The following is a 26,845-nucleotide window of genomic DNA, read 5'->3' as shown; positions in this document are numbered from 1 at the left end:
TTCTTGGAAGACATAGGTTACTTCTTGATTTCTTTACCTTCCAACCCTCTTCCTGTTGTTTTGAGCTTTAGTCCGAGGTTCTGTAGGCAAATTAGGATGCGGGTATCTGTTCAGTGGTTGTACTGCATGTCCGTGGAGTGTTTCCACAGGACTAAGGTTTGTGAAATATTTCAGAGTACATGGATATAAAGCCTTATCTTGGACATTACGGAGGGAAGGGACCTCAAGTGAGAATGCAGTGAGTGCTCTTGCCCCAAAAAAGCATCAGGTTTACCCTTCTCATTCTCATTTCTCTTAAAAACTTTTACTAATGGAAATCCTACAAATTCTACAGGCAGCCTTCTGTCTGTACTTACTTTCTCTTTTAGAAAGCGTTCCCCTAATGTTTAGCTGAAAGCTCTCTTGCTGCAATTTAAACCCATTTTGTGGTTTTCGTTTCAGGCCCATCATTTCTACTCTTATCCCCAGTGGAAAAGGAGAGTAGCTCCCAGTAATTTTTGCATACTGGGCTGTGAAGTCTTTCCTTGTACTTCCCTAACGATATAAACCAATTTTTTCCTAGACTGGACACACCGTTGCAGCTGGAGCCTTACCAGTATGAGTGATCTGGAAGGATTGTTCCACAGTTATTCCATATAACACACTAGCTAATATACCAGTTTGAGCATTTTTATCAGCAAAATGCTGTTGACTCATATTCAGTTCATTTTGACTCCACATTCTTTTCTGTCTTGTGAGTCATCTGCTCTATTGTAATTGCGAAGTTAATTGTTTCACCCACACAGAATGCTTTTTACTTGCCAAATTGAGTTGCATCCTGCTTTTTTAAACCATCCAATTTGTCAAAATTTATTTGAACTCGAATCCTGTTCTTCCGGTACTTGCAGTGGCTCCCAACTTTGTGTTATCTGAAAGGCTTGATAAGTTCTTCCTGTCATCCATCATTCAAGAAATATTAAATGATGCTAGAAGTAGAACAAACCCTTTGAACCACTTCATCCATCTATCCGCTTTGACAGTAAGGCATTGATAACTGTTCTGAATACAGTCTTCCAACAAGCGTCTACCTGCCTTACATTAGTTTACGGTAATTCTCATCCCTGGCGTTTAAACTGCTCTCCTATTTGGCACATATCATTTTCATCCATCATAGCACACCAAAAGTGATTATGTTTTTATTCTCAGTTTGTTTCTGGGTTGAATTGAAGTAGAGCAGGTTGAAGGCTCAATGAGTTAATGTTCTGTGTGCTGTATGCGTATTAGGATTTGGTGAGTCTGAATTGTTTTCTAAAAATAGATTGAAAGTTTCAGTACTTCCTGTGAGCCCAGCCTGAGAACTGGTGAATGAAGCAAAAGAACAAATAAATATCCATGAAATTCTCTATGCATGACTCTCTTTGTCTCGATCATATTACTTAGGTGACGGCGGAGCCTTTTTGTGTACATTAATTTGCCTCATAAGAGATGCCGACGCTTCTCTTTCTCTGACCCCCATTCTGTAGTTTCTGAATATAGAAATACCGTTGGTAACATTCAGCCTGTGTAGGTTGGAGACATTTGATGTTTAAAAACCTTCAGCTCCCCTTGTAGTAATTCGAACAGTAAACTACTTTTATTATGTTTGAAATTGAAACTTGACTTTGTCTCTTAGCTTCTGGCAAATGGTTTATGGGCTGAGACAGTAGATAGAAATATGTATAAAACTATTGAAATAACAGGTTGTGTTAGTATCTTTATACAGAAAAACACCCAAATTTTTTTGTCTTAAAAGTCAGAAACAGTAATTCTGATTTAGGCACTTTTTAAGGTATATTTATCTTCCTGATATCTTTCAAACCATAGACAAGGGCCAGACTGTTCCATACATTAAGAGATAAATTAAAATACATGTAGGAAAAATCATCACTTTATTGAAATAATTAACTTGTCTCAGAGGAAACTGAAAAATACAAAATGTGGCATCTTATACAAGTCGTCTGTGAGCTAGACTTAACTATCTAAATCAGGTTTAAAAAAACCCAAAGCAACAAGGAAACTGCCTGAAAAGTAATAGTGGAGAAAAAATTATAGTAGGCCTAATACAAAGCCCCTTGAAATAGTTTCACTGATCTTCAGATCGGTTCTATTGGTGAAAAAGATTAATGTGGACCAAATTGTGATACCCTAAGTTTTCATTAACATCCTTTGTATGAGTCATCTCATTTATAACAATAGAATTATTTGCAGAATGCATCATTATTATTCCTAAATACTAAACCAATCGGTCCAAACCAGTCACAACTGTCAAATGCTTTTAAAAATAAATTGCTCTCTTTACACAAGCTGCTACGGAGGAGACGGCCCTCCTCTTTCTCTGAGTGTGTTTTGCAGATCCCACGTCTGATAAATGTTTATTATCTTCTGGGGTTTACTGTTCTCCTGTTTTCATTCAGAAAATTTAACGGAATTCTTCTATGTTTTGCAGAATAACTTATGTCCCCTCTATGGTGTAGAACAGTTACATTACATGAATGTTGTGTTGTCCTTCAGGGCTGCTTGATTGCTTTTACAGTTTACATCGTGCTTGTCAGGGTCCTGAGCACCACCTCGCTCAAGGAGTTTAGTTGCTGAAGGTTAGGAGTGTGGCTGCCTGCTCCCAAGGGCAGCTCCGATGCCAATAAGGATAAGACCAGGAATATTCTTTATTCATCATAAATACATGAGTAGAAAATCTTGGCTTTTCATCCAGTGTCATTTCTAAGAAGCTGATTTCATAGAAACTATCCCACGTGAAAGAAAAAGAGCTATTTGAAGTCTCCACAGCTATGTTAGTCCAAATAGAGAAATCAAACCTAACAGATTTGCAGTAAGTATTGACTGACTTGTAAAAACTCCTGACAAGACTTAACAAAGAACAGGTTAAAAACCCACACAAACAGCGTGAGAGCCAACGAGACGCGATCAGGCCCAGTTACACGGATGCGTGTGCCTGGGTGTGAACTTGCCCTCTCTATTCAACATGCAAATCTTAATAAATTTGGTAAAATATAGAATTCTTACCTTCTTTTTTTAATGAATTCTGAAGACTTGCTGAGTTTCTGTCGATGCCTGCCCCTAAACTGTGTCCTTGAGCTCTGTAAGTACAGGGCCATGCAAAGGGACACTACTCTTTATGCCTGATAAGAACCCTCAAGCACCGTGATTTGAACGAACCGCTGCAGTGGTAGATCCAGTTCCCCCCGACACTCTTACGCTTCACTTAACCACTAAGATAACTCGGTAGCTTGACCTTTGTGCTCTCTTTTCACAGACAAATGATTAAAAAAAAAAAAATAGAGTTAAATAGAGTTCAAAAGCAGGATTAAAAGGGAAAAAAATGCCGTATTTCAATTTAATGTTTAGAGTTGGTTTCCCTAAGATTAGTGGGACTTCTTTAGATGATTATCATCTTTTTATTATGGTGGACATTACTAAACTGTGATGAACATTATTTAAATTTACCATTAAACATTTAGTATTACACTTTCTGTACTGAATGTTGTGAATATAAAATAGCACATTACAGATGAAGTGACCATCCTAGAGTGGGGACAACATAGTGACTTCAGGAGTTTGCAGGACTGGTGACTATGCTGGGAGACACACTGAAAGACATGCTGGCATTCTCCAATAAAAGTTTAGGCACTCAATTTAGGACTTAAGGGAACAGCTGTAGCCTGCCTTATATACAAGAGTAGATTAAATAATGGCTTTGGTGTTAAAATATTTGAAACAATTAATCTGATGGATACGGTTAACAGTGTTTACAGATCCAGTTTGCTGCGTGGTTGTCTTCTGTTTGTGAATTCTGTGGGGAAAGGATGGATTTCTGTGGGAGGTAGGGTGGAAACCAAAAAGTTTATTGGGGAAAAAAATGTAAAAATTAGTATTTATCACATGTATGCCTAGTTCTTGGGTTTGGGACCACAACTTCATTGCACTTTTAATTAAATCGAGGTAGGTGACCTCTAATATATTTTTTTGAAAATCTGAAATTCTTGTTTATCCTTGGTACTAAGAGGCAATTTAACTGGAGCTTTTTAAGTTCAATTTTTATACCAATATTCACATATATCCATAAAAAGAGCTGCAAAACTGAATTTGGGTCTGTACCTGACTATTTCTCCCCCATTATTGTAGCTATAATTAAAACAGCTCTTCCCAACATGGACAGAGAAGCCAAAGAAGAATACTTCGTGGTCATCCAAGCAAAGGACATGGGAGGACACATGGGTGGACTCTCTGGAACTACAACTGTGACAATTACACTCACTGATGTTAATGACAATCCTCCGAAGTTTGCACAGAGTAAGTGCCATTATGTGTGTGTGTTCTCCTATATAAGAAAGTAATATAGCGCTGGGTTTTTTTGTTAATCAAGCTCTTTTTTTTTTTTTTTAATATTGCCTGGGTTTGTAATGTAATTTAAAAATATGTAGCTGCTACTGGAGAAACATTAATATTCCTCTGCCTGAATAAGAGCTTAGGAAAGAGGGAATTACAGTCCACAGCAGTGCACACAGCTCTCTGTCTTCCGTGTTACCCCTCTTACATCCACACAAAAATAACTTGGAGACTTTTTTTTCCATATATTTATTTACATTCAGTTGCTTCTACGTGCTAGTTTTAGTTGCTGTTGTACGTGCTTCCATCTCATGCAGACAAGTGACACCACCAGTAAAAGACATATATAACTGATAAAAGTAATAAAGGTTTGACTAATTAGGTAATAGTGAAGAAAACAAAGAGGATAAGTCTGAGTCTAGATAATTGTTGATCTTTAATTCAAAATCCGTATTTACTACTGTGGTTCCAATGGATGTCTTGCTGGGTGAGGTTAAAATGATTTGCCATCCTGCTGAGATTCTCTACAAGCTTTGTAGTCTATTTCAAAGATGAAGAGAAAAAGAAAAAAGAAGAGGGAAGAGCATAATGACTGGATCGATTTTATTTGGAACAGGTGCAATCTAATGCACTATTAGAAACTTGTCTTTTTATCCAGATTGTTCTGAAAAACTATAGTTGTAAGGTATTAAGAGTCTTTTTGGGGATGGAGAACATTCACATCTAGACTTTGTATCATTTTTACTTTATTAGAAGCAGTTTTTCTAACAAGGTACTTGTCCCCCCAAGGTAAAATTAATTCTTTCCCACATATGTATGACTTGAAATCCATTTTTGGCCTGTTCTGAAGACACAAAGAGTGAAATGGGTTTGTCCTAGTACTCAGCATGCGATAAATACTCTCCTGTAGTCTAGAAAATTCACATACAGATAGAGAGCAAAAATATAAAATAAGTAAGTAGAGTTAAAAGCTTATTTTCAAAATACATATTTTGTTACCTCATCTTAGTGGTTTTTAACAGATAAGCACTCTGTACACAATAAAAGCTTTTCTCATTATAAAATAAGAAATGCATCAGTTTTTTACTTTGTATCACATTGCGTTGCACTTGTGTAGTGGTGTTTTCCGAGGAAGGATGACAGTTTCCCTAATAATGTAAGCATCTATAGCGGAGAGTCCTGGCTGAACCGTATCGCCAGAATGCAGAGAGCCATTTCTTTCATACCTGCAGCGTACTCCAGCTCTAACCCTGTGAATACACGTCTGCTTTTGCCAGCTTACCTGGCTTTTGTGTTTGGATCAGCGCTTTCTGTCTCAAAAAGCCCTTGCCCGCCACTGTGAATAAAGCAGATGAGAAAATCAGCGACACAACTGGTACCAACTGGTGGGTTTGCTGGTGGCCTCGGCAGGAAGCAGAGGAGTGGATGCGTGGGGAGATGGAAGTGCCCTTTCCCTGTGCTCCTCCACACGGGCTGGGTGGCGTGAAGAAGACTGCAGCACAGATCCCTGAAATATATTTTCTATACAGAAAACGTAGGTTAGGTTTCCTTCAACAAAGAGTGAGTTGCTGTCTTTCCAGTGCAGAATTCAAGCTACCATCTGGGGATAAACACCCTGTTATAACACTGACCATTACCATCAGACAAAAACTGCATCTACTGTAACTTTGTATTATATATATTGCATTTAATGAGGATGAGCAGTAAGTATTGTAACTGTATAGTAAGTATTGTAACTGGATGGTATTAAAAATTCTGCCTTTTAAAAACAAGTATTCATAGCCTGCTGCCTAGCATTACAGATTAGTCATGACTGGCCTTATACAAGAGCTGATCAAGTCTTTGACTTTTTTTTTTTTTTTTTTTTTACACCACTGAAGCACAGTTTGCATTTGCCTGGAAAGGAAAATAAGAAAGGATCAAACTTACAATAGAGCCTAACCAAAATGAAATAGAAATTCATAAGATGTAATACATGCTGCTTTCACAATAAATTGTAATGAACTCAGAAAGCAGTGTGTTTTATCGGTTTATTGTTTCCAGGCAGGACAGAAATGTATATTTATGGTTTGATTTCAAAGAGCGTTAGCCTCCTGGGTTTTAGAAATGAAAAAGATGAACTTTCACTACTTCTATGATCTCTTTGAAATAATTTTAGAGGCGTTTTGTAAGTCACAGAAGTTTTTAACCTGGCAGTTTACCATGTAATTGTACTGAGAAGAACTGTGCGCTGCTGGGAAAACCAAGGGTTTTCAAAGACACATAATGTGGATTTTTGGTCAGCTCTGTTCTATGACTTCTTGACTGGGCGATTCATAATTCTTGAGAGCAATTTGTGTAAAAGAGTCAGCTGCATCATAATAATTTTTTTTTACAATATTTTGTAAACTATCTTAATAAATCTGAGAGAAAAATACCAACTTAAAAATGCAATCAACTGTGTCTGGAGATTCAAACCACAACGTGTGGACAGCAGTATAAATTATGAACACATAATTTAGTCTCCTGAGGCACTTGATTGCTTTGGCTGCTCATTGTTTGTGAGCCATTATGAATATTCTCGAGGAATCTTGATGATCTCCAAATTATCTCTAATAATTTAGCCTGGAAACATTACAGAAAAAAAATCTTTCACTTTGGGGCAGACTGAATGTATAGCTAATATATGTATTTGTGCATTCCTCACAGTTTCCTTCCTACTTTTAACTGTTGTAAATGCAATCAGCCTGCAAACAGTTAAAGCAACAACTCCAGAACGTTTTGTTTTTAGAAAGCTACTAAAACCAGTAGGTTTTAGTAGGTTTTAAACCAGGTTTTAGTAGGTTTAAAACCAGTAGGTTTTAGTTGTAAAAGTAAAAATTGCCCATTGTCTTAGAACAGCTGAGAGGACAGAAAAGAACAAGTCCAGAAACCTTTTCAAAAACTATTTTGAAGGTCTTTTCTGCTAACCTTGAATTCCTTTTGATCACCTATTAACTGTAACTTCAATAAGTGTAATTTACCAAGAGGTAAAAAAATAGTCACCCAACAAAGAATGTTTGAGCTAAAGCACGTGTGTGTCTTCTGTTTTTCAGAGTAGTGTTAAGAACTGGGAGATATAGTAGTAAAATGGATATTTCGATTTTTGTCTAAATAAAATGCTTACCTAAATAATATCTTGCAAGTTCTAAATACATTTTTGACACTTAGTTTAGAAGGTTTCTGAAACAAGTATTACAGAAAATAAAAATATTGACAATTTGAATAGCACTTTCTAGTGGGTTTTAGTCCAGGCCTACAACCAAATAGTAAATACAGTTACGATCATTATGAAAAGTTATTGCTTCCTTTAAAATATAAATATTGTGAGTTTCCTTGAATGTTTCTTAATTATTTTCTTATCACAAAAGGGAGGTAGAAGAGGTTAAAAAACCAAAACCAAATCACATTAGAAGGGCCAAAAAAGTAGTTAAGATCAGAAATTGCATAAGGCATCTTTAAAGTATTAGACCAGTTTTCTACAGAGTAAAAGCCAAAGTTTCACAGTTGAATTCTGTAAAAAAATATAACTACATGTCTGTAAATAAAACGGTAAGTTCAACAGTGCCTGCGGTAGAGAATGTTGCAAATTTTCAGTGTTGAAAGTAGCTTCATATTTCTGTTTGCCAACACTAAGCCTCCCTGCGAGGAAGAAGCAGGACAGTCCTGTGCTGCAAAGAACATTCACGTACACTAAACTGAATATTCCTATGTAAGGAACACGTATTGCTGCTTTCGGTAAATAACTTGTGTAAATGTGCTTTGTATCAGTTGCACGTCTCTGAAGTTTGCATTCGGGAAGTGTAAACAAATGAAGAGCACCCCAGGGGTACTGGAATCGGGTGTAATGTTTAGTCTTTTCCTCTTATTTGTAAGGTCTGTATCACTTCTCCGTAATGGAAGATGTCGCTCTTGGTGAACCAATAGGAAGGGTGAAAGCAAATGACCTGGATATTGGAGAAAATGCTAAATCATCCTATGATATTATTGAAGGAGATGGAATGGATATATTTGAAATTACCACAGATGCCCAAACTCAGGACGGCATTATTAGAGTGAGAAAGGTAAATGATCTCTCTGTTAAAAAAAAAATAAATGTTTATTGTACATACAACTACCCAGCCAGGCTGTACTCTGTGAGAAGATGTGAGATTTCCAAGGATTCTTTTATCTATGGATGAGGTGTCAAGCCAGTGAAGTGATGAAAAAGGAATGTATTAGCTCTGTCCCTCAAAATTGCCATTTAGGTGACAAGTGGAGAGATGTCCATGGAAGTATTTTCTGTGCTGGGCACGTATTAATCTTATCTGGGCTTCCACGTGGTCAAATCAAAAGGTTTTGCCTCCTTGTTTCCAAGGGAGAAGAATAGATGAGAATTTGCTTTGGTGGTGGTGTAAAATTCCATGAAATCTTGGCTGAGTATTCAATCAAATAACTTTCTCTATTATTTGATTTGTCGTATAGCTGGTCAAATGCTGTTCAGAGAAAAAAAAATATTCATAGCATATTATTTAAATTACCTGATGTGTGAGAGGCTTAATCATCCACCTTTTCTCGTGTTGAACTCTTTGCTCAATGAATAGTGGTTTCGCTGAACCTTATCAAGGACATCAGTACTGTTTCACGTGAGAAGTGCCAAATTCGGCCCCTAAAGAAGCTGCAAATAATCTGTTACCTTTTCTGTGCTTGTACAGTCTCGATGTATGCAAGATGAGGTATTTGCACGTACACAGCAATGTGTACAGAAATATGTGGAGAGGCAGCATATCTAGAGCAAAACTTGGCTAGTAAAGTCACTGAAATGCTAATTGCAGACTTATTTTCATTGTTTTCTGGGGAAGAAGAAGAGAGCTGATTCTCATACTGTGTTCTGAAAAAGGATATGAATATAACTTATAACCCTGGCATAGAGGGTTTTTAACATGTAGCATAGAGCACTCTAAATGAATTTTTGTTTCCCTTTTTTAAAAAAAAAAACACAATACAAACACCAAAATACCAAACTATAACATTCCAGTGAGTACAGGTAATTAATATTCAACTTGTACCTGTAATTAAAGAGGTCAGGCAGAGTACCTGTCAAAAGTTTCCATTTTCTGTTTCTCAGTGCTAGGTCAGCACTGTAGATGCATAATAAAATGATGTATATTTATCTAAATTGAGATCTGTTTTCCTAAAGAGAAAATTATGATATACATCCTTGATCTTCCTTACTGTTATTTATTGTATGCTCTGGCCTCTTTTGTAAGCTCAGGCAATTAGCCTTTTGCCCCAGTTCCCTTGGCTTTATTTCATAACTGAGTCTCTAACATAATGTTGTTTCATATATTCATTTTGAGAGCAATAATCGTTTTGGTTCTACTACAGTAGATGATGTATGGAGGCTACTGTTCACCAACAGATTTTCTCCAGCATAAATTCATGGGCTTTAGACAATGCAGAGTAAATTTTCAATATGATATTCTGATTAAGCGTGACTAAATGTATCGGGGTGCTGTCATTTCTGTAAAGCATATGAAAAGCAATTGAAAAAAATTATATAGGAGCTATGATTGGCAAATTGTGAATATGCTGATTTATAAATCACCATTCATAATTACAAAAGCTTACTAATTTAAGAGCTGCTAAAGAAGCAAGGTTTTCTTGTGTTTACTAGAATTTGTGAGAAGGAGCAAATCCCACTAGAGCTTGATTCATACCTGAAAAAAATCAACAAAATTTGAAAGTATACATATTGAAGGCTTTGACAGACTTCCTGAAGGTCCCTGTTTGTGCTCTTGCTGGTATTTGCATTGCAGATTCAGAGTTTCTATGTCCTTTTCTTTTTATCCCTGGGACATTGTAATGCAAATCTTAATATCTTTCCAATACTTGGCAATTTGCATCTTTGAAATTTGAATCATTGTGAGACACAAGAGAATTATATAGTGAACATACTGATGTGCTTCAAGACACAAACTTGAATCTCCTATAATGAAAAATTCTAATATTTGAAAGTGTCACAGATTTGGGTTTTATTTGGTATTTCATTCTTTTAAATCCCCTGTGTTTTCATCTTTTATGTTTTAATATGGAACTGTAAAACAGTAAAACCAATGGTGACAGGGCAGGTACATTGATAGAATAAAGTAATCGGTTTCGTGTTTCTCTCACTGAAAAAAAAATAAAATACAGAAATAGGAATTGCTACAGTTTTAAGAAATTCCTGAGAGATGTCTACCTCATTTACCCCATAAACAGAAATGCAGTTACCTGAAGTGCAATAATATTGAAGTATTTTCTTATATGATTAGCTCTACATTTTTCCACATAATGCCGCTCATGTCCAAGAAATAATAATTGCTAGTTCTTTGCATTTCTCATATTGTTCTGGAAGTAATAAAATATTTATTACTTGTGGAGCTAGTATTTTTTTTTTCTTATCTCCAACTAACAAAGCACTGATTAAGTGCAGGATTAGTATGCAAGTCATGGCATTGCCAACAAATTTGTAGTATTTATCTGTTATGTAATTGTAATGGTATAATTCATGAGAGAGAATGTTTTGGTAAATTTCTTGTGAAAAGCAAGAAAACAAAGACTTTTTATTTTTTCTGTTTTCTCTGAGGCTGGTTAATGAACAGATATCAATATATGCCTAGAAAAAATGCAGGTTGGATTTCTGGGAGTGGGAAGTGATTGCATTAAAACTCACTGAATGTGCTTAAATGCACATAACTTTCATCCATCAGCATTATATTCATTTGTTCTTTCTCTGTGGCCATTAGTAAAAGACATTTATCTTTGTCATTCTTAACAGCCACTGGACTTTGAGACCAAAAAATCCTATACTCTGAAGGTAGAAGCAGCCAACATTCATATTGATCCCCGCTTCATCAGTGGAGGACCATTCAAGGATACAGCAACAGTAAAAATTGTAGTAGAGGATGCTGATGAGCCACCAGTCTTTTCATCACCTACGTACCTCCTGGAAGTGCATGAAAATGCTGCTATTAACGCTGTGATTGGTCAAGTGACCGCCCATGACCCCGACGCGTCTTCCAGTCCTATAAGGTACTGCTGCTTTAAAGTTCTCTCTGAAAAAACTGCTGGCAGAGTATTTTCCCATACATTGTATGACACTGTTCTCATGCCAATTTATTTCTATAAAAATATTTGTCTAGGATTTGTTTTATGATGTTGGGTTTATCAGTCTAGATCATTTTCAAAATCACAAAAGTACTCCTTGCCACATGAGTAGTCTTGTGAAACAGCAGGAATGCAATGAACATAAGAAATAGGGTGTGTGAGGTCTGATGGGGTTGAGTCATCAGTGTGTATCTCTGCAGTTATTTTAAATAATCTGCTGCTTTCTGCACTAACAATTCTCCGTTTATTCCATGTAGTTGTAAGGTTGTCAAAATATATTTTGTATTCCTTTGGCTAAACCCATTCCTGGTTTAAAGATAGAAAGTCAGAGATGATTATGCCCATCTGACTTTCGCATCTTCGATTCACAATGCTCTCCTTTTTTGATTTAACTTGAAAAAAACCTGTTGTTCCACTTTCATCAGATCAGTGTTTTCTGTCTCATTTTGAGGAGCACACATCTTCCCCTCCCCCTTTGCAGTGGCTATAACGGTAAGATGCGAGTGTTCCCAAAACACATTTTGCTATGTGTAGTAGCAAAAGCGTTATGAAAACAAACACCAAAATGTCAAATTTGTAGTAAAGGTGTCTTTGGAGAGAGTCTATTTAATGATAATCATGACTGTACATAACTGCCTTGGGGAATTAAAGCTACACTAGCAGTCTTCAAGGCTATTTTCTTATCATCATCACACCAGGTTTGTTGCAGAGTCAGACTTTAAACCTTTATTTAGGGTTGCAGATCATATTTTAGTGTTTTTAGAATTAGAGTTTCAAAATTTCCCACAAGTTTGGATGTGTTAGAACTTGTGTATGAAGATGTTAGAGAGTACATTGGAGTCTCTAATTTCTAAATCATCCTTTCAAAACGAGCTAAATGTAGCACTATCACAGATCTCTATACAAATTAATTGATTAGTATATTTTCTACTGCAGCACAGAACCCAGACAGTGTTAATAGACACTGAATTTATTTTCTTACCAGAGAAACTGCCAGGATGATCAAAGATGGTAATCTGATCATAGAAATGGGAAATTGAGGGGAGTTACCCAGGTGAGAAAAATTGTACTTAAACAAAAAAAGAAATATGAAATGCACAGAATTTCATCTATCGCAATTTAAACAGTGGTTCCACTCCTAATTTTATTACTGCTGGCCTCTGGCATCTGGAAAAAGGGCTTGCACTGCCGCTACAGAGACAGGGTCTTCTGCGAGGTGTGTGAAACCAGCCATGGTGGCAGCAAGTTGGCTTTCTTCCCTTTCCTCCAGCTCAATAGTAATTTCTCTTTCGATTTAACCTTAGTTCCTTCCCTCTGCCCTGTTCTGCTCTGCTCTTGGCTGGCTCCTGTGCTCCTCTGCCTCTTGATTGCGTCCCCTTTGTTCCTCCTGTCAGCCTGGCTTCAATTCTGCTTGGGTTTTACCCTGGCTGTTTTTCCAGTCTGGTTCTGTTTCCCTGGAATTCTTTTCTAGCCCTGCCCCAAACTCCTAATAATTTGGACTGGCTGCAAGCCTACCTGTGTCCTAAAATTGAGCCTCTTTATTCTGTCCAAGCCTGAAAAATTGAACTGAGTAGAACATTTACTTCATTTCCATTTTTTCATCATTTTATAGATCAAGATATTTTCAAACATTTAAAAGCAAAAATATTTTATATGTGCAAACTGCATTGGAATATTATTACCTATCAAATCATATTGAGACAATTGATATACATGAAACAGAATTGGCCAGAATTCATTACACTTAAAAAAAAATGTAATTAATTAGTGTGATTTATATCTTCTTTTAAAATATTATATGCAGTACTTTATAAGATTTAATTTTTCTACCGTATTGGCTTGATAGCTAATTAAGGAATATTTAGAGTTCAATTTTCTATGCAGTGGTTTTTTTCTTTTCTCACCTGGTTGATCTGGCTTTATCTGCGGTGCCTCTGCAAAGTCCAAATTCCCTTTTTTCATTTTTCACGTGAAAAGTATTTTAAGGCAAAAAAGATTTCAAGTTAGTAATTCTACTATTAGAGGAAGAAAAATATTCATCAGAGACAAACAGGAAGCAGAAATGCAGTTACTTTCTTTCCAATTTGGAACAAAACTGGAACATGGCAGGTTCTAACAAAAACCATGTGGGAATGTTGTTTTGTTGGATTGGAATGTTTCATTTTGGTTGTGCAGTTTAAGTGTTTATTCTGTTATATTGTCACATATATGACATAAATTTTATATATACGTTCTATGATATACTTTCAAAAATATTAAACATGAGGTAAAAAATAGAAAAACTGAATTAAAACATTCTGTTCTAAAAATAATGGACTGGTTTAATACTGCCTGGCCATTTTTAATGTGTTTTGTTTTTTCTTTAAAACAGAATTTTAGGAGAAAATGACCAGTTGCATTTCAAGGAAATGGTATTTTTCAGTAGATATCTGTTCTATCAAGATTTTGGTTAGGCAGAGATTTTGTGTACGTTTGTTATAAAAAACCTAGCAACACAAAGGAAAATAGGAATCACCTTGTGTGCTACCAATACCACATCTGCTGCACAACAGTCTTACGCACAAACACTCAGTAAACTCAGTATTGCAGGTCCATAGTGAAATAAAACTTGGATATCTCTAAACATAGAAATAGTCTGATAATTGGGTCATGAGAGAAAACATTAAAAAATGTAGAAAAATTATTATAGAAAACAGCCTGGAAAGAAACTTCTATGTTTTTTTTAACAAAAACAAAAACAAAAACCCAAGGTTTAACCTCATTTCTATCCAATACAACAGTACTTTGGTTTTTATGCTTGCATAGAAGAGATGAAACGTATTCTCTGATCTTTCCATCACTTGATGTAAAAGGCATGAAGCCTATCAGAGATGTACAAGCAGATGCATGGATGGGTCACCAGTCTGGTTCTGAATGTGTCCACCTCTAGGAAATACCTGAAGAGGGTTATTTCCAATGTCTTGTGTCAAGCGCAGAGATGGGGCACTGGTTATTGGTCTGAAATCTCTGTGCCAGCCAAAGAAGTTTAGACACGTTTAGAAGGATGGGACTGAAGGATGCATGTGTTGTGTGGGACTTTTCTCATTGTTGTTGAGTCCTAATTGTGGATAAGCAAAGGCACCTTTGGATGGCTAAGTGATAACGCGAGAGTCAGCCGAGTTATGCTTTCGTTATCCATTTCTCCAAAGAAAATGAACTATCTCTTCCTATCGGTTGTTAGGTTAGTCTAACTATAGTATGTCTTTCATAGCCCAGCATTTTTAAAATAAGCAGCAAAATTTCTCTTTTATCTTCATTTACTATTCTGCTGTGCATATTGCTTAAGGGCCTGGCTTGCTTCTAAGCCTGGTGGTGAAAAGGATTTACAAATTTGGCTAATAATTGTAAATATGGTCAGTAGTTTGTCTTATTCTAGCCTAGTCATTTCAGAAGCACACGGCAGGGGCTCACATCCTACCACGTCTAGACCACATGCATCTCTTGGGAAGGGGACCCAGTGAATCCAGCTGGGCTGGATGTAAAGCTTTACTGTAGTTCATTTAGAAAGGGTGGTATATACTTATTTACAGTATAATTTGACTTCAAAGATGACTATCTGTTAGCATACAAATCTATTGATTCCAGTAGTACTTATTTCATGTTTTTGTTGTTATTTTATAACCAGGGTCTATTTAACTGCAGTGAATTATCTTGGATAAAGCATGATCCAAGTGCATGGAAAAAAGCATGGGTAATAATCGTTCTTCCTGTACTGTCTCTGCCCTCCTATAAATCACTGCCCTTCAGTGTCTTTCTCGGAGGGGAGATAAGCTTCACTGTGGCAGGTTTTCCCCATTCACATCAACAGAGATTTCATCTTTGGCAGCAGTTGATCATTTTCTTAATTCACAGCAGGCCTTAAAAACCTAGATAGGATATTTTCTGCCTCCCTAATGGTACAGCTGTTTAGCTGTCACTAAGTAGCATGTCCAATCTGCCTGGCATTAACAAACAACGGTGAGTTACCACTGGTGAGGTATCAGTACTGTGATTCCGATCTCAGCAGGTGCAGCAAAAAAAGGATTTCTGCTCTTATTTACATTGGTGCAAAGAAAGAATAGATCAAATTAAGTCATAGCAACAATATCAATAGCGCAGCAGCAGGACTGAGGATAATTTTAAGTCTTATATTAAACCACTGTGGGGTTGTTCCTGTAATTGCCATAGCAGACCCATAAACTTACCAAAACTTCCCAATAACCTGTGCTGGCTTTATGGCAATTTCAAAAGATATTATTTCCCAAGATATTCTTTCCTCATTTTTAGAGAAGTGTGTGTTTTGTGTACAGCTTATGGACCTGACGATGTATTCCCATTAAAGAGAGTTACAATACCATTATCATGAAGAGGAAACTGCAAATGTACTATTAGTTTTTCCAGGTTTATGACACTGCAGAATTTATTTTTTTATGTTGTACCAAATATTTATCAAATTAAAATCAGGAGAGGGTTTTAGCTCTTTATAGTCTTGTAAAGCCATGTAACTTATGTCAAAAATGTTCCATTTTGAATACTGGTTTTGCATTGTGAATAAATACTGTTGGGATGAGATGAAATGCAATACGATAAACTCACAGATGTTACACTCCCAGTTTTATAACTTCAAAAAATGTACTGCAGGAAGGCTGGAAGAATGAAAGTTTAAAAAAAGATTGATCCTTAGAGAAAACCTGTGTCTTATCTCAATGGAATTCATGTCAAGCCGAGGTCAACTAACCATTAAATAGGATATGAGTATTTCATACTTTATTTCGTTTGTGAGCTGTAAAATTTTCATAAATGTTTGATATCAGAAGAGTTCTTTCTGCATCATTACATAAACGTGAAGAATTAAAAGGTAGTTTTAAGTGATGGCATCTTCAAGTTATCTTGATTGCTCTCTTTCTCGTATTTTCTTGAGTGAAATCTTAAACCTGCGAAAGTCTGTAAGATGTTTTTTACTAACTTCATTGTACCAGAACTTTACTTCTAATACTTTAATTGGAACTAGGGAGGCATCAAAATAACATTAAGATACATTTTGAGCAATGATTGCCTGAAGTTAGGCACCCCCAGCGTTATTCTTCCACACAAGTGACCTGATTTTCAGAAATGCTGAGGATAGTCCGATTCCCATTAAACCGTTGAGAACTGGGTATGTGGAGCTCACTAGAAAATCAGTTTACTTAAATGTCTAAATATAGATACATGGGCCTAGCTTTAGGCACATATAGTTGGCATTTTACTTCATTTTTTTTTCTGCTACTCTTCTTAACCAAACTACTCATTTTTAAGTGAGTAAAACTAGTTCTCAGAGTTTAAAAACAGAAAACTTAAATGTCTAACGAATCGCATTTCCTAGTTAAACAGGGCCTTTCTCAAGTCCATTAGATGTTAAGTACCTTACTAATGTAATCATGCCAGCCTTGATCTTTAGTAATACGATCTTTAAATGTTTAAACTTTAACATTTTGATAAATTTTCATAATTTAGAGCTGATTTTTTGAAAGTGAATTGTATCTTACTGAATGCATTGCACAAGCAATCTAATTGCAATGTATCTTTTGTTCTAAATATGAAAATATCTGAAATAAAAAAGGCAAAAGCCATAATCCTAAGCTTTGAAATCAGATCCTAATGCTGTGTCTGTCAAAAACAATTGTGTTGTGCTGGAACGAGTTCATCAGGATATGTCTATTGAAGCATATAAAGGAACTTGCGAATCAGAACTTTTTTTTTTTTTTTGGAAATTGCTTATGATGAAGCATAAACCAGAACGGAATAACTGATTTTCAGATAACTCTGCCATTGTCACTATAGCAAAATAAGCTCCCCTTCTTTTATCAGTGAATTTAACAGCGTACTTGCAAAAAGTAGAAATGTAATGAGAAACCGACAGTCTGAGTCACTTCTCTGACCACTCTATAATGTAATCCAGTCTGGTACTGTATCCGAACTCGCCCTATTATGCCTCGATATAATGCAGAACAGATGTAAAAACTGTCAGTGCGTGCTGTTAGGTTCTGTAATACATAGACACAAAGGCTTAAAAGGCTTTTGTGTAAATCCACAATTAGGATTCAGTAAAACCCCTTCAAGTCAATTTTTGTTGAACCATATCAATAGTTTATCACTAAACTCTCATTCCGTACCTTTCCTGTCAAAAACCTGGAAGGCTTAATTTAGTGATTTAATTTCTTTTTGGCGAATAGTACATTAATAGAATAACTCTGAAAATGGACAAACATAAAAGCTTTCCTGGAGATCCTGTTCTGAGCTTTAAATCATCATCCCGCTTAATGCACTGCTGGAGCAATCTACTGCAGCTCGCTCTTGTTGTCAAACTGGCTCTGTTTAAGCTGCATAATTTGCCTGGACAGTCTCATTTGCAAACTCTGGCTACCTGTCAGATGAAACGTGGTTTTGGTAAAAATCAGTGATGTCAATCCATGAAACAATCAGTCCTTCAGCGTTTGAAGTGTTTTATGGGAAAATGGTGATTCACTAACTGCGTCCTGCCCGTGGAGCTGCTTGAACCAGAACCAAATAATGTGCTTGGTGAATCGCTCATGCTTCATTAATCCAAAATTTATTGGTAAAATAATATTATTCAGCCCTTTTTAAAATAACCATGAAGCCCACCATTTTTGTGTGCTTAATACATTACTGTTGAAATTATCAGCAGTTACTGTGAAATACCATAGAAACTGTCTAATAAATGTGATGGATTGTGTAATTAACTCTTGATCAGCACCGTTTTTCAAAGATGTTACCCAGTGAACCTGAGGGCATTTTATGACCTTCACACTGGGTATACAGCTAATTACTCCTTGGGCAATAATTAATAAGTTTTTTAGTCTCAGTTTGTCATTTTGTCTTATAAATTATTATGCTATTGAGCCTCTCCATCCATTTGGCTGTAAAACTGCAGCTCTCAGAGGGCTCCCTAAATTGTCTTGTGATGGTCTGGATTACTCCAGCTTCGTCAAGTGGATCACAGGGATGTCTCTTTTGTAGGTTCTCCATTGATCGACACACTGACCTTGAGAGACAGTTCAACATTAACGCAGAAGATGGGAAAATAACCTTGGCAACACCCCTGGACAGAGAAACAAATACATGGCACAACATAACTATTGTAGCTACAGAAACTAGTAAGTATTTGTGTGTCCTGACTTTTAGTCCTGTTAGTTTTATAATTAGTTTTCACAGTGTGTGTGGTAGAAACTGTATATAATTCAGTAAGAAGTAAAACACAGTGGATTTTTAAGTTACAGAATTTTTGAAAGAAAACTTGATTTCTGCTGAAATTCCATTTATTTTAGTTTTCAAAACTGCATTATTTTTTTTTGAGTGAATACTGAGCAGTACAGGTTTTGAAGAGATACATGAGTACGTTTGTACAGGGTATAGAGGGTACATCTTAAAAATTGTTTAATAAAACCCCCAAACCAAAGCCTTATATATAGTTAGCTGTATTGACAGAAAAAAATAAAGCTTTGCTATCGTAGAAGTAAATTATAGACCAGAAGTTTCTTAAAGCTGAGTGATATTGCGTTTCAGTACCATAAATGTTTAAGCACATGGGTAATGTTGCATGAAAGCAGCCCTCTTTGATTCTTACGAATAAATTTACTCGTAAACAGCTATAGACATGAACATGGATTGTTTAGATCCTCAAAACTATTGTGACTGATCCGTACACCAAAGTCATTGGGAGCCAGGATTGTCACCCAGTCTGGGAATATGGGTCCTAGATTTTAATCAAGAAGAATTCTTGATTAATTTGGAATTGTTAGCACTGCTGACAGGATCACGTATAACAATGCTAATATTAATAATAAATTAGACTGTATTTTAGACTATACATTTGTCATAAACATATTACAGCAAAAGAACAGCTTCAGCACAGGGGTCGGTCATCCCATGTTGTCATCATAACTGAAACACAAGCTATGGAGATGTTTCTGCTGACGTGTCCGTTCTGCATACGTGTCCGTGTGAATATGCACAATTCCCATCCGTGCATACACACTTGACACATTCTCATAAGAATATTTGTCTTTGGAGCCTGATGATCAGTTGATCAGTGCTGCTAATTCTTGTGTGTATAAAACAGGGCGATGTTAATGCTTGCTTTTCCCCCGGAGTAACTTTTTTAAAGGATATACTGTTATGATAGAGAACGTTTAATGCTCAGGTTCATAATACTGTAGATATGAACATAATGACTGGGAGGATAAAAGATGTTTATTTGGCCCATTTTTGTTGTCCAATATTTTTCTTTGGTTCTTGTTTTCAAAAACAAACATGACGGGTAACTGAAATGGCATGAGAAGGGTAGGTCTGCGTATAAACTAAGCTCTCAATGTAGAACTCTTATAAGCTGTATTCCAATGACCTACCTTAATAATTTGTGTATTTCGTTGCCAGTAGTGCCAACAGTGCCCTGTTAATTACTGTTAAATCTTCTGACGAACACTACTTCGATAAATTAGCAAGAATACTTTCTGCTTGTAGGAGAGCCAAGGCAACACAGGTCCTCAAACGATGTAAGGAAAGAAAGTAAGCTCTGTTTTCATAGGGCATATTTTGCCCAGGTTAATATCAAACCAGTTAATAATTTTGATGTTTTTAAAGGAGAAAGATACAAAAATTCCATACCAGTTTTCTCAAGACATGAGGAATGTCAGATACGAGATTCGCCAACGGCATGGAAAGTAGAATTACTAGTTTGTGATCCAAAGTTTTCAGACATTGGAACAGTAAGATGTAAAAGGGAAGTAATTTTACATCTTGTTTCCTCCAAAACATTGGAAAAGAACAAAGTAAAAAGAATAGTTTTTCGAGAAACCCCTCCAATTCATTTTTTAATCTCCTTTATAAGCGTGTGTCAGAGCAGAGTTAAGAGAAGTGCATTTTACTGAGCCATATCAGAGTCAAGTCTGCCCGTTGCATCTTCAGATTTTTAAAACATAATTATACTCAGGAATTTTGTTACTCAGTAAATTATCCTTGTCATTAGGCTTCAGGGGAGCCTCAGCATCGATCACTGTTGTAAAGTTGCATCTTACCAGACGGGCTATGAGAAGAATAATGCAGATCTTCTTCTAAGCTTTTGCGTTCCTGCTGATGGCTTTTTTTTTTCCCCGCATTCCTAATTTACGTAAAACGAGCTTATTTTCACAGACTACTATCTTAGCTTATTTAATAGAAGTTATTTTTAAACTCCGCATTCAGAAACTAAATGTGTTCATAGAACTGTCAAGCAGGGTAAAATGGGCATTTTTAGATTTTTTTTTTCACAACACAATAATAAGCAAGATCTCTGTTATAAAAATAACAAATCTGTTGGAGCAGAGACAAGCAGCAAATGAAAATACAAAATGTGTCATTATGATGCTTTCGCTGACAGTAATATTAGCGGACTGCTGATCTCTCCTGTAACAATAAATATGTCGGCATCATTCGTGCAGGAGCGTTTTCTCTTCCCAGGCCACTGCTCTCCAGGTTCAGCTCAGGGGCAAGGATCGGACCATTCCATTGCCATCACACTTCCTTACTAATCCCAAGCCATGATACTGGCTTTTGAATTCTTGATTCCCAGCATGGTAGATCCTAAATACACCCCAATTTATCAACACTTTAATAGATAAACACCGTGTTTTGCCAAAACATACAACGCCATATCAGAACGTTGTGCTGGTAAGTTGTCTGCAGCTATATTTGTGCTTTGAGCACAGGTAATTTCGGGCAGTTTTCTCCTCTCACCATGATGAAGTTATTCTTTTGTGTCATCTCTCAGCCACCCTCTCAGGTGGGAATCTTCCCAGACAAGATTGGTCTGATTGAATTGAGCGTAACTACTTCTGCATTTTCACTTGACTTGAGGATGAAGATCTTTAGAATCAGACTAGACTTTTTTGAAAGCGATCAGATTTAGTGATCTAAACTTAACATTACGTGTGTCGATAATGTTAAACATACTACTTCTTTTTAGTCTGAGTGCCCCAAGATGTGAACTCGACCATTTCATGTCTAGCAAAACTAGGAGGAGAAACACAAAAGCATGAGCCAGTGGGGACTGTGACTCTTTTCTGTAAGTTCTTAACAGACAGAAGACCGGTTTGGTGGGGTTTTTTCAAAGGACATTTTCTTTTCCTATTCATAGGCGAGTGTATGGCTAGTTCTAATCCAGAGGAAATCCGTGCTATTGGTGATAACTAGTATCACTATCATATTCTGAGACCTGTGCCAAGTGAGACAATTTGGAGGGTGGCATTTCCCTCCTCTCACTTTCCCATCAGGAGCAGACACTTTCCAGCCTCCACGAAGGAGTTTTTAGCTTAGCTGCCTGCAGCCTTTCTCCTCAGTGTTCACTCCCCAGACAGACTAAGGAAAAGTCGCCTTGAGTGGCTCTCCCTCAGACCATTGCCCAAACTTTTGTATTGCCTTTATGTTCTGCTTCTCAGAATATATAGACAAGTTGCATATAGTTTGATGCCTGCTGTTTACATCAGTAACTATGTCGCATGCTCCCTAGAGATAATCTTTCAAGTATCTCATCCCTCTGAATCTTTTTTTGGTTACTAAAGATGAAACAGTGCGAAGAGTGATCAGTGAAAAAGACTGGACTGGGAGTGATTAACGTGGTACAAGTGATACTTAGGTCACAGTATCACCATTTCAGATTTAGTTATCATTTTCCATTAATTTAGTGAAGAATCAGTAGATAACTTCATTCTGCAGCTTTGATCCTCTCTACTACTACCCTTAAAACTGTCCACTCTTAAATGTTCCATTCCTTTTGCACATTTTTATCTATTATGTGATTTCTTATACTTCTTATGTTGTCAAATGAATTATTCCTTCTTTGTTGTTCCATTTTTTTCCTCTCTGGTCATGTGGTGACTCCTCTATGTTGATGAATTCTGTCACATGGGTTTTTAAGAGAAAATAATATTACAAAGAACTTTGACGTCTTTGAAAGATCACTCTGAAACACAGGCTTAGGATTCACAGGAGAAACATGTCTATTGATGCTTATGGCAAGAGGGATACTGAACCTTATTGTGCATATGAATTGATTTTTAAATTTTCTACATTGCCAGACATCCAAGTTTGTTGTGCTGAATGAGTCAGGAGCAGGAAGGTGTAGGTGATTGCAGGCTAGAGGAAGGAGGCTCACTGGCAAAATGACCTTTCCCTGAGAAGATACCTTTTGGTCAGTATTGGGTATAAAAGGTCAACTTTGTTTTCTGTTACTGATGGTGGACTTTAAATACTGGACTACTGAGATTTCTCATTGTTTTGTTATGTAGTTGAGACTTACGTGAGCTTAAAATTGTACTCCAAGGTTGGGAGGCTGGTTTTAGCTAGATGCTTGAGAGAACGGGGGGCCATAGGCTTGCTGTGTAAGTGGGGGCGGATTATGCCGCTGGTTTGTTTGGGCTCTCTGGAGCTGTGCCCTGAACAGGAAAGGAATGAATCTGGGGGCATGTGCAAGTATTCTCTGTGAGCCTGAATTGCAGCACAGTAAGAATGAATGATTAACTTCCAGACGCTTCTTTCGGTGCATCTTTTTTTGTGTGTACAAAGGCTCATCACATCTTTGGTTCTTTGGTACTTTTTTGAAATGGAATTTTCTGCCATTCAGTAAAACCTAGTAAAGTCAGGATCCTTACAGTCGTACGTGATCCCATTCATCTGAGCACACAAATACATTTTTTAGTTTGTATAAGTTACAATTATAGCCCTAACTGCTGCTCACATTGACATGCCTGTGTTGCTTGCATTAACTGGTTAGCGATTTTGCCGGGCAGCGAAGCAGAGCAGAGTTCAGGCTGGGCCAACCTCCTCAGGGTTCTCTGCTCCCCGTGCAGGTTTTGCAGTACTTACCCAGTTACGTGTTGTCAATGCTACTCAGCTACTAAAGGAAAATCAAACAGCCATCATTTATTTATTAGAATGTTTTTGCTACGGTTTGCACAGATTCTGACTGGAGTTCGGAATCCCTGATCATTCAGGCTATCAGATTGCCATACGTGTGTCAGACGTATAATAATTAAACTCTCTCTTCTTTCTGCCTCCAGCGCCATGGATTTCCGTTTCCATCTTCTAATGGCTTTGACAGCCACACTGCAGATATTTCTCCAGCATCCTCACTTTGTGCCTCATTAATACTAAGGAAATGCCCTATACTTCAGTCATTGCTGGTTAATTGATATAACAAAAGCAGTAATAAATGGAGAACTGACGTAGTTTGAAACTAAAGCAGAGACTTATCTCAGAAAAGCTGTTTTAACTTAGGCAAGAAAGAAGCGTAGTAGCAACATGATTTAACTGCACAACATTCCTCCAATTTAAATATGAATATCCTGGTATTTGCATACTCATCTCTCCTAAACTGTAGCTGAGATCTGCTTCAGATTGAGGGTTCTAGTGAATTCTTTGAAAACAGAAAGTATACCATAACGCATTCACTATTAGCAATGCTTATCTGGAATTCTCTTTTTTAAAAGTGAGGTAATCCTTTTCTCAGGAACACATGTATTACATCGTAGAAATTCATTGAATGATACCATAGATTTCAACAAGACAAAACTGCTACACGTATTCCAGTTGACAGCCTCTGAGATTTGTGAAAAACACACCAACAAATAACAGAAACCATGGCCCATAAACTTTAAAGACAATAAATGATGATCCCTTTAATGTCCCCAAGCTTGCTTTCACCTGACCTAACACTGAGTGGGCCACCCAAGATGTATATTTTGTTCCTATGACCGTGTGCAGCACTGGATTCCTCAGACTGTGTTCGGGTGGAATCTCGGTTTCCGTTTGTGAGGCATATTCAAGCACGGACAGGCTCTTCTGTAATTAGGATAGAGTCGAGCCTTTTTAGAGGCACGGGAAATAGGGAGATGAAGCGCGCATCCCTTTGCTCTGTCGCGTCAGGTTACAGATGGCTCTTCTAAAACCTCTTCCTCTTCTCACACTCTGTGCATCACATGCAGACACACGCCACGGATCAGTCCACGGGGGAATTCCAGAGCCAGAGCAGGGCTGCCTGGGAGAGGGCATTTCTCTTAGCCTACAGCAATGCTTTTAGCCAAGTTTCAAATCTCTGAATGAGGGGTTTTAATGGAATTTCTGTTTTCCTTACTCTCCAGGCACTGCAGTCATGGAACTAGTATTTTCATTTTGATTGACTGCTTTATCAAATGATTCTTGGTGTTCAGCTTCACTTGCCAAAGAAAAAGCATACCAGTGGCTAACTAACCCCCCGCCCGAGTACTTGGCAAAGTACCAGAACTGCCACAACTGGTAGAAATTCTCGGGAATTATTAGTCACAGCAACAGATGAAAATATAGACAAGATTTTGAAATGGAAATGGTGATTTGACCACAAGAAATATTTTCCAGGCACAGAGCACAGGAATCTCAAGGACAAAGCTGTGGGCTCTGTCTGACAAAGGTAATTACCCGTACCAACGGCATTCTTTAGAAATGAAGAAGTATGAGGCAATTTTATCACCTAATGGGAAAGGGCATAAAGCCAGAAAGACTCTTTATGGTTTACCAAGAGTATAAATACAATAATTGAATCATCACTCGGCACATGCTCTACTAAAGTTATCTATATTGTATATTCCTTTAAAAAATACAAGGACACTAATTAAAAAGGAAGAGAGCCATAATTACTCTTCAGAATAAGCCTTCAGCTACACTGTGCTTTTTAATGCCATGAATACCTTTGCTCATGCTTTCATTTATTTAATTTTATTTAGCCTTTTATTGTAAAAATGACTATAGGCATTATTAGCAATAATTCTAACATTTTAGGAAGATACTTTGGTGCATCATATAATTATGTCTAATTTAGGGCTGAGTAAATTTCAGTAAGTTTTAGAAAGAGAGGGAAATCAGCCTTTATGGAGGTTTAAACAGGAGAAGCTCAGGAATATTAACCTTTTCTGCTTGACCCTTTTTTCTCAGGCTTAGTGGAACTCAAACTAGATAATCCATCATTTTTGCACAGAAACACAGATTTTAGTAAGGTAGTTCTTATTCATTTGCTCATAAATACAGGGTTATGCTGAACTCCATAGGTTCTAACGGGTCGCGGAGCATTTGCCGTTGGTCGGGGGAGGGCTGGTGTAACCCACAAAGCCCCTTTGCAGCTCTCGGCTGTGAAAGCGCGTTCAGACATATCACAAGCTCTGTCATTAGTGTTTTTCACAGCTCAATGGAACATTCTTATGAAACAATCTCCATATAAAATGGTCTCGGTAAGCATTAAAACTCAGGTATGGGATGCTGAATGGAAGTTAGCAACCTCTGGTTGCGGAGGGAAGCGTAAGGCAGCTATGAGTACAGATCTGAGTAAGGCAGCGCAAAAAAAAAGTCGGAGGAGGTAATAAACATAATGATGGCAAGCAGAAGGAGAGAGAGATTTGCATGATCAGTCTAACGCCTTTTATTTCCCATTTCGGGGCATTATAAAAGCCAGGCTGGACATCTTGGTTCCAGATTTCACAAAAAACGTAGTGGAATTGAGAACATTGTTCAAAGGTTAAAACAGAAAAGATTGGGATACTAGGTGGTGTTTTAGAAGGGAATAATGCTTTCTGGGGCACAAAACAGATAAGGATTCAAGTAAAGAGTACGGGGTCATTAGTGAAAACGTACTTGACTAATTCACGTGAAGCATGTTAATTACTTTGGGAAAACTGGAGGCGTATATACGTGTTATAGTAGCAAAATGAGCGCGTTGTTAAACTGAACAACTGAAAACTGCCCATCTGCACTTAGAACATTGGAATTAGAATTTCTGAAGAAAATATGATTCATCTTAAAAATGCTGTGTAGTATTCATCTAGTTTGATAAGCAGAATTCTTGTACATCTAAGCGGAATGTGATATCTAAAATCTCTGCTCTTTGATCCGTGAGGCTGAAGCATGAGGGTAGGTCAGAGTAGAGGTTTGTAGATGAATATTGTTTTAGTCACTCTTCTGCTTATTGTTATTATTGCTGCTGCTAGTCATTATAAAATTTCATAGCTAATTAAAATTGACAATAAGACCTTGCATATCTAAGTCAATATTTTATAACATTTTAATATGCATGATGTATTAGCATATTAACAATATAATTGCTTTAAAGTGTGGGCCGGATTCCTGACTGTTTCATGCTAGTAGCTGCCACAAGGATGTGGAAAAAACTTTTTCAAAAGCTTTTAGTAGAGTCTGACATTTGCTAAAATGGTGGGTTTGTAGAGTAGTGCTTCCTAGTTGCAGATGCTTCCAGAGATTAGAA

General features: G+C 37.0%; 1 protein-coding gene across 2 annotated transcripts in view; it reads left to right on the top strand.

The window, feature by feature from the left end:
* The window catches only part of CDH8 (cadherin 8), a 130,728-nt gene that overhangs the window by 63,716 nt on the left and 40,167 nt on the right, over nucleotides 1-26,845 (top strand). For both annotated transcript variants that reach the window (XM_074157952.1, XM_074157951.1), the window contains exons 5-8: nucleotides 4,159-4,326; nucleotides 8,257-8,444; nucleotides 11,180-11,433; nucleotides 18,544-18,680. In XM_074157952.1, the coding sequence (XP_074014053.1) occupies nucleotides 4,159-4,326; nucleotides 8,257-8,444; nucleotides 11,180-11,433; nucleotides 18,544-18,680 (747 nt within the window). The remainder of the gene's footprint in view (nucleotides 1-4,158; nucleotides 4,327-8,256; nucleotides 8,445-11,179; nucleotides 11,434-18,543; nucleotides 18,681-26,845) is intronic.

This window comes from Numenius arquata, chromosome 13 (genome assembly GCF_964106895.1).
Source record: "Numenius arquata chromosome 13, bNumArq3.hap1.1, whole genome shotgun sequence".
NCBI classification, from domain to species: Eukaryota; Metazoa; Chordata; class Aves; order Charadriiformes; family Scolopacidae; genus Numenius; species Numenius arquata.
Note: the sequence above shows the minus strand (reverse complement) of the source record. Positions and strands in the feature narration are given on the sequence as shown.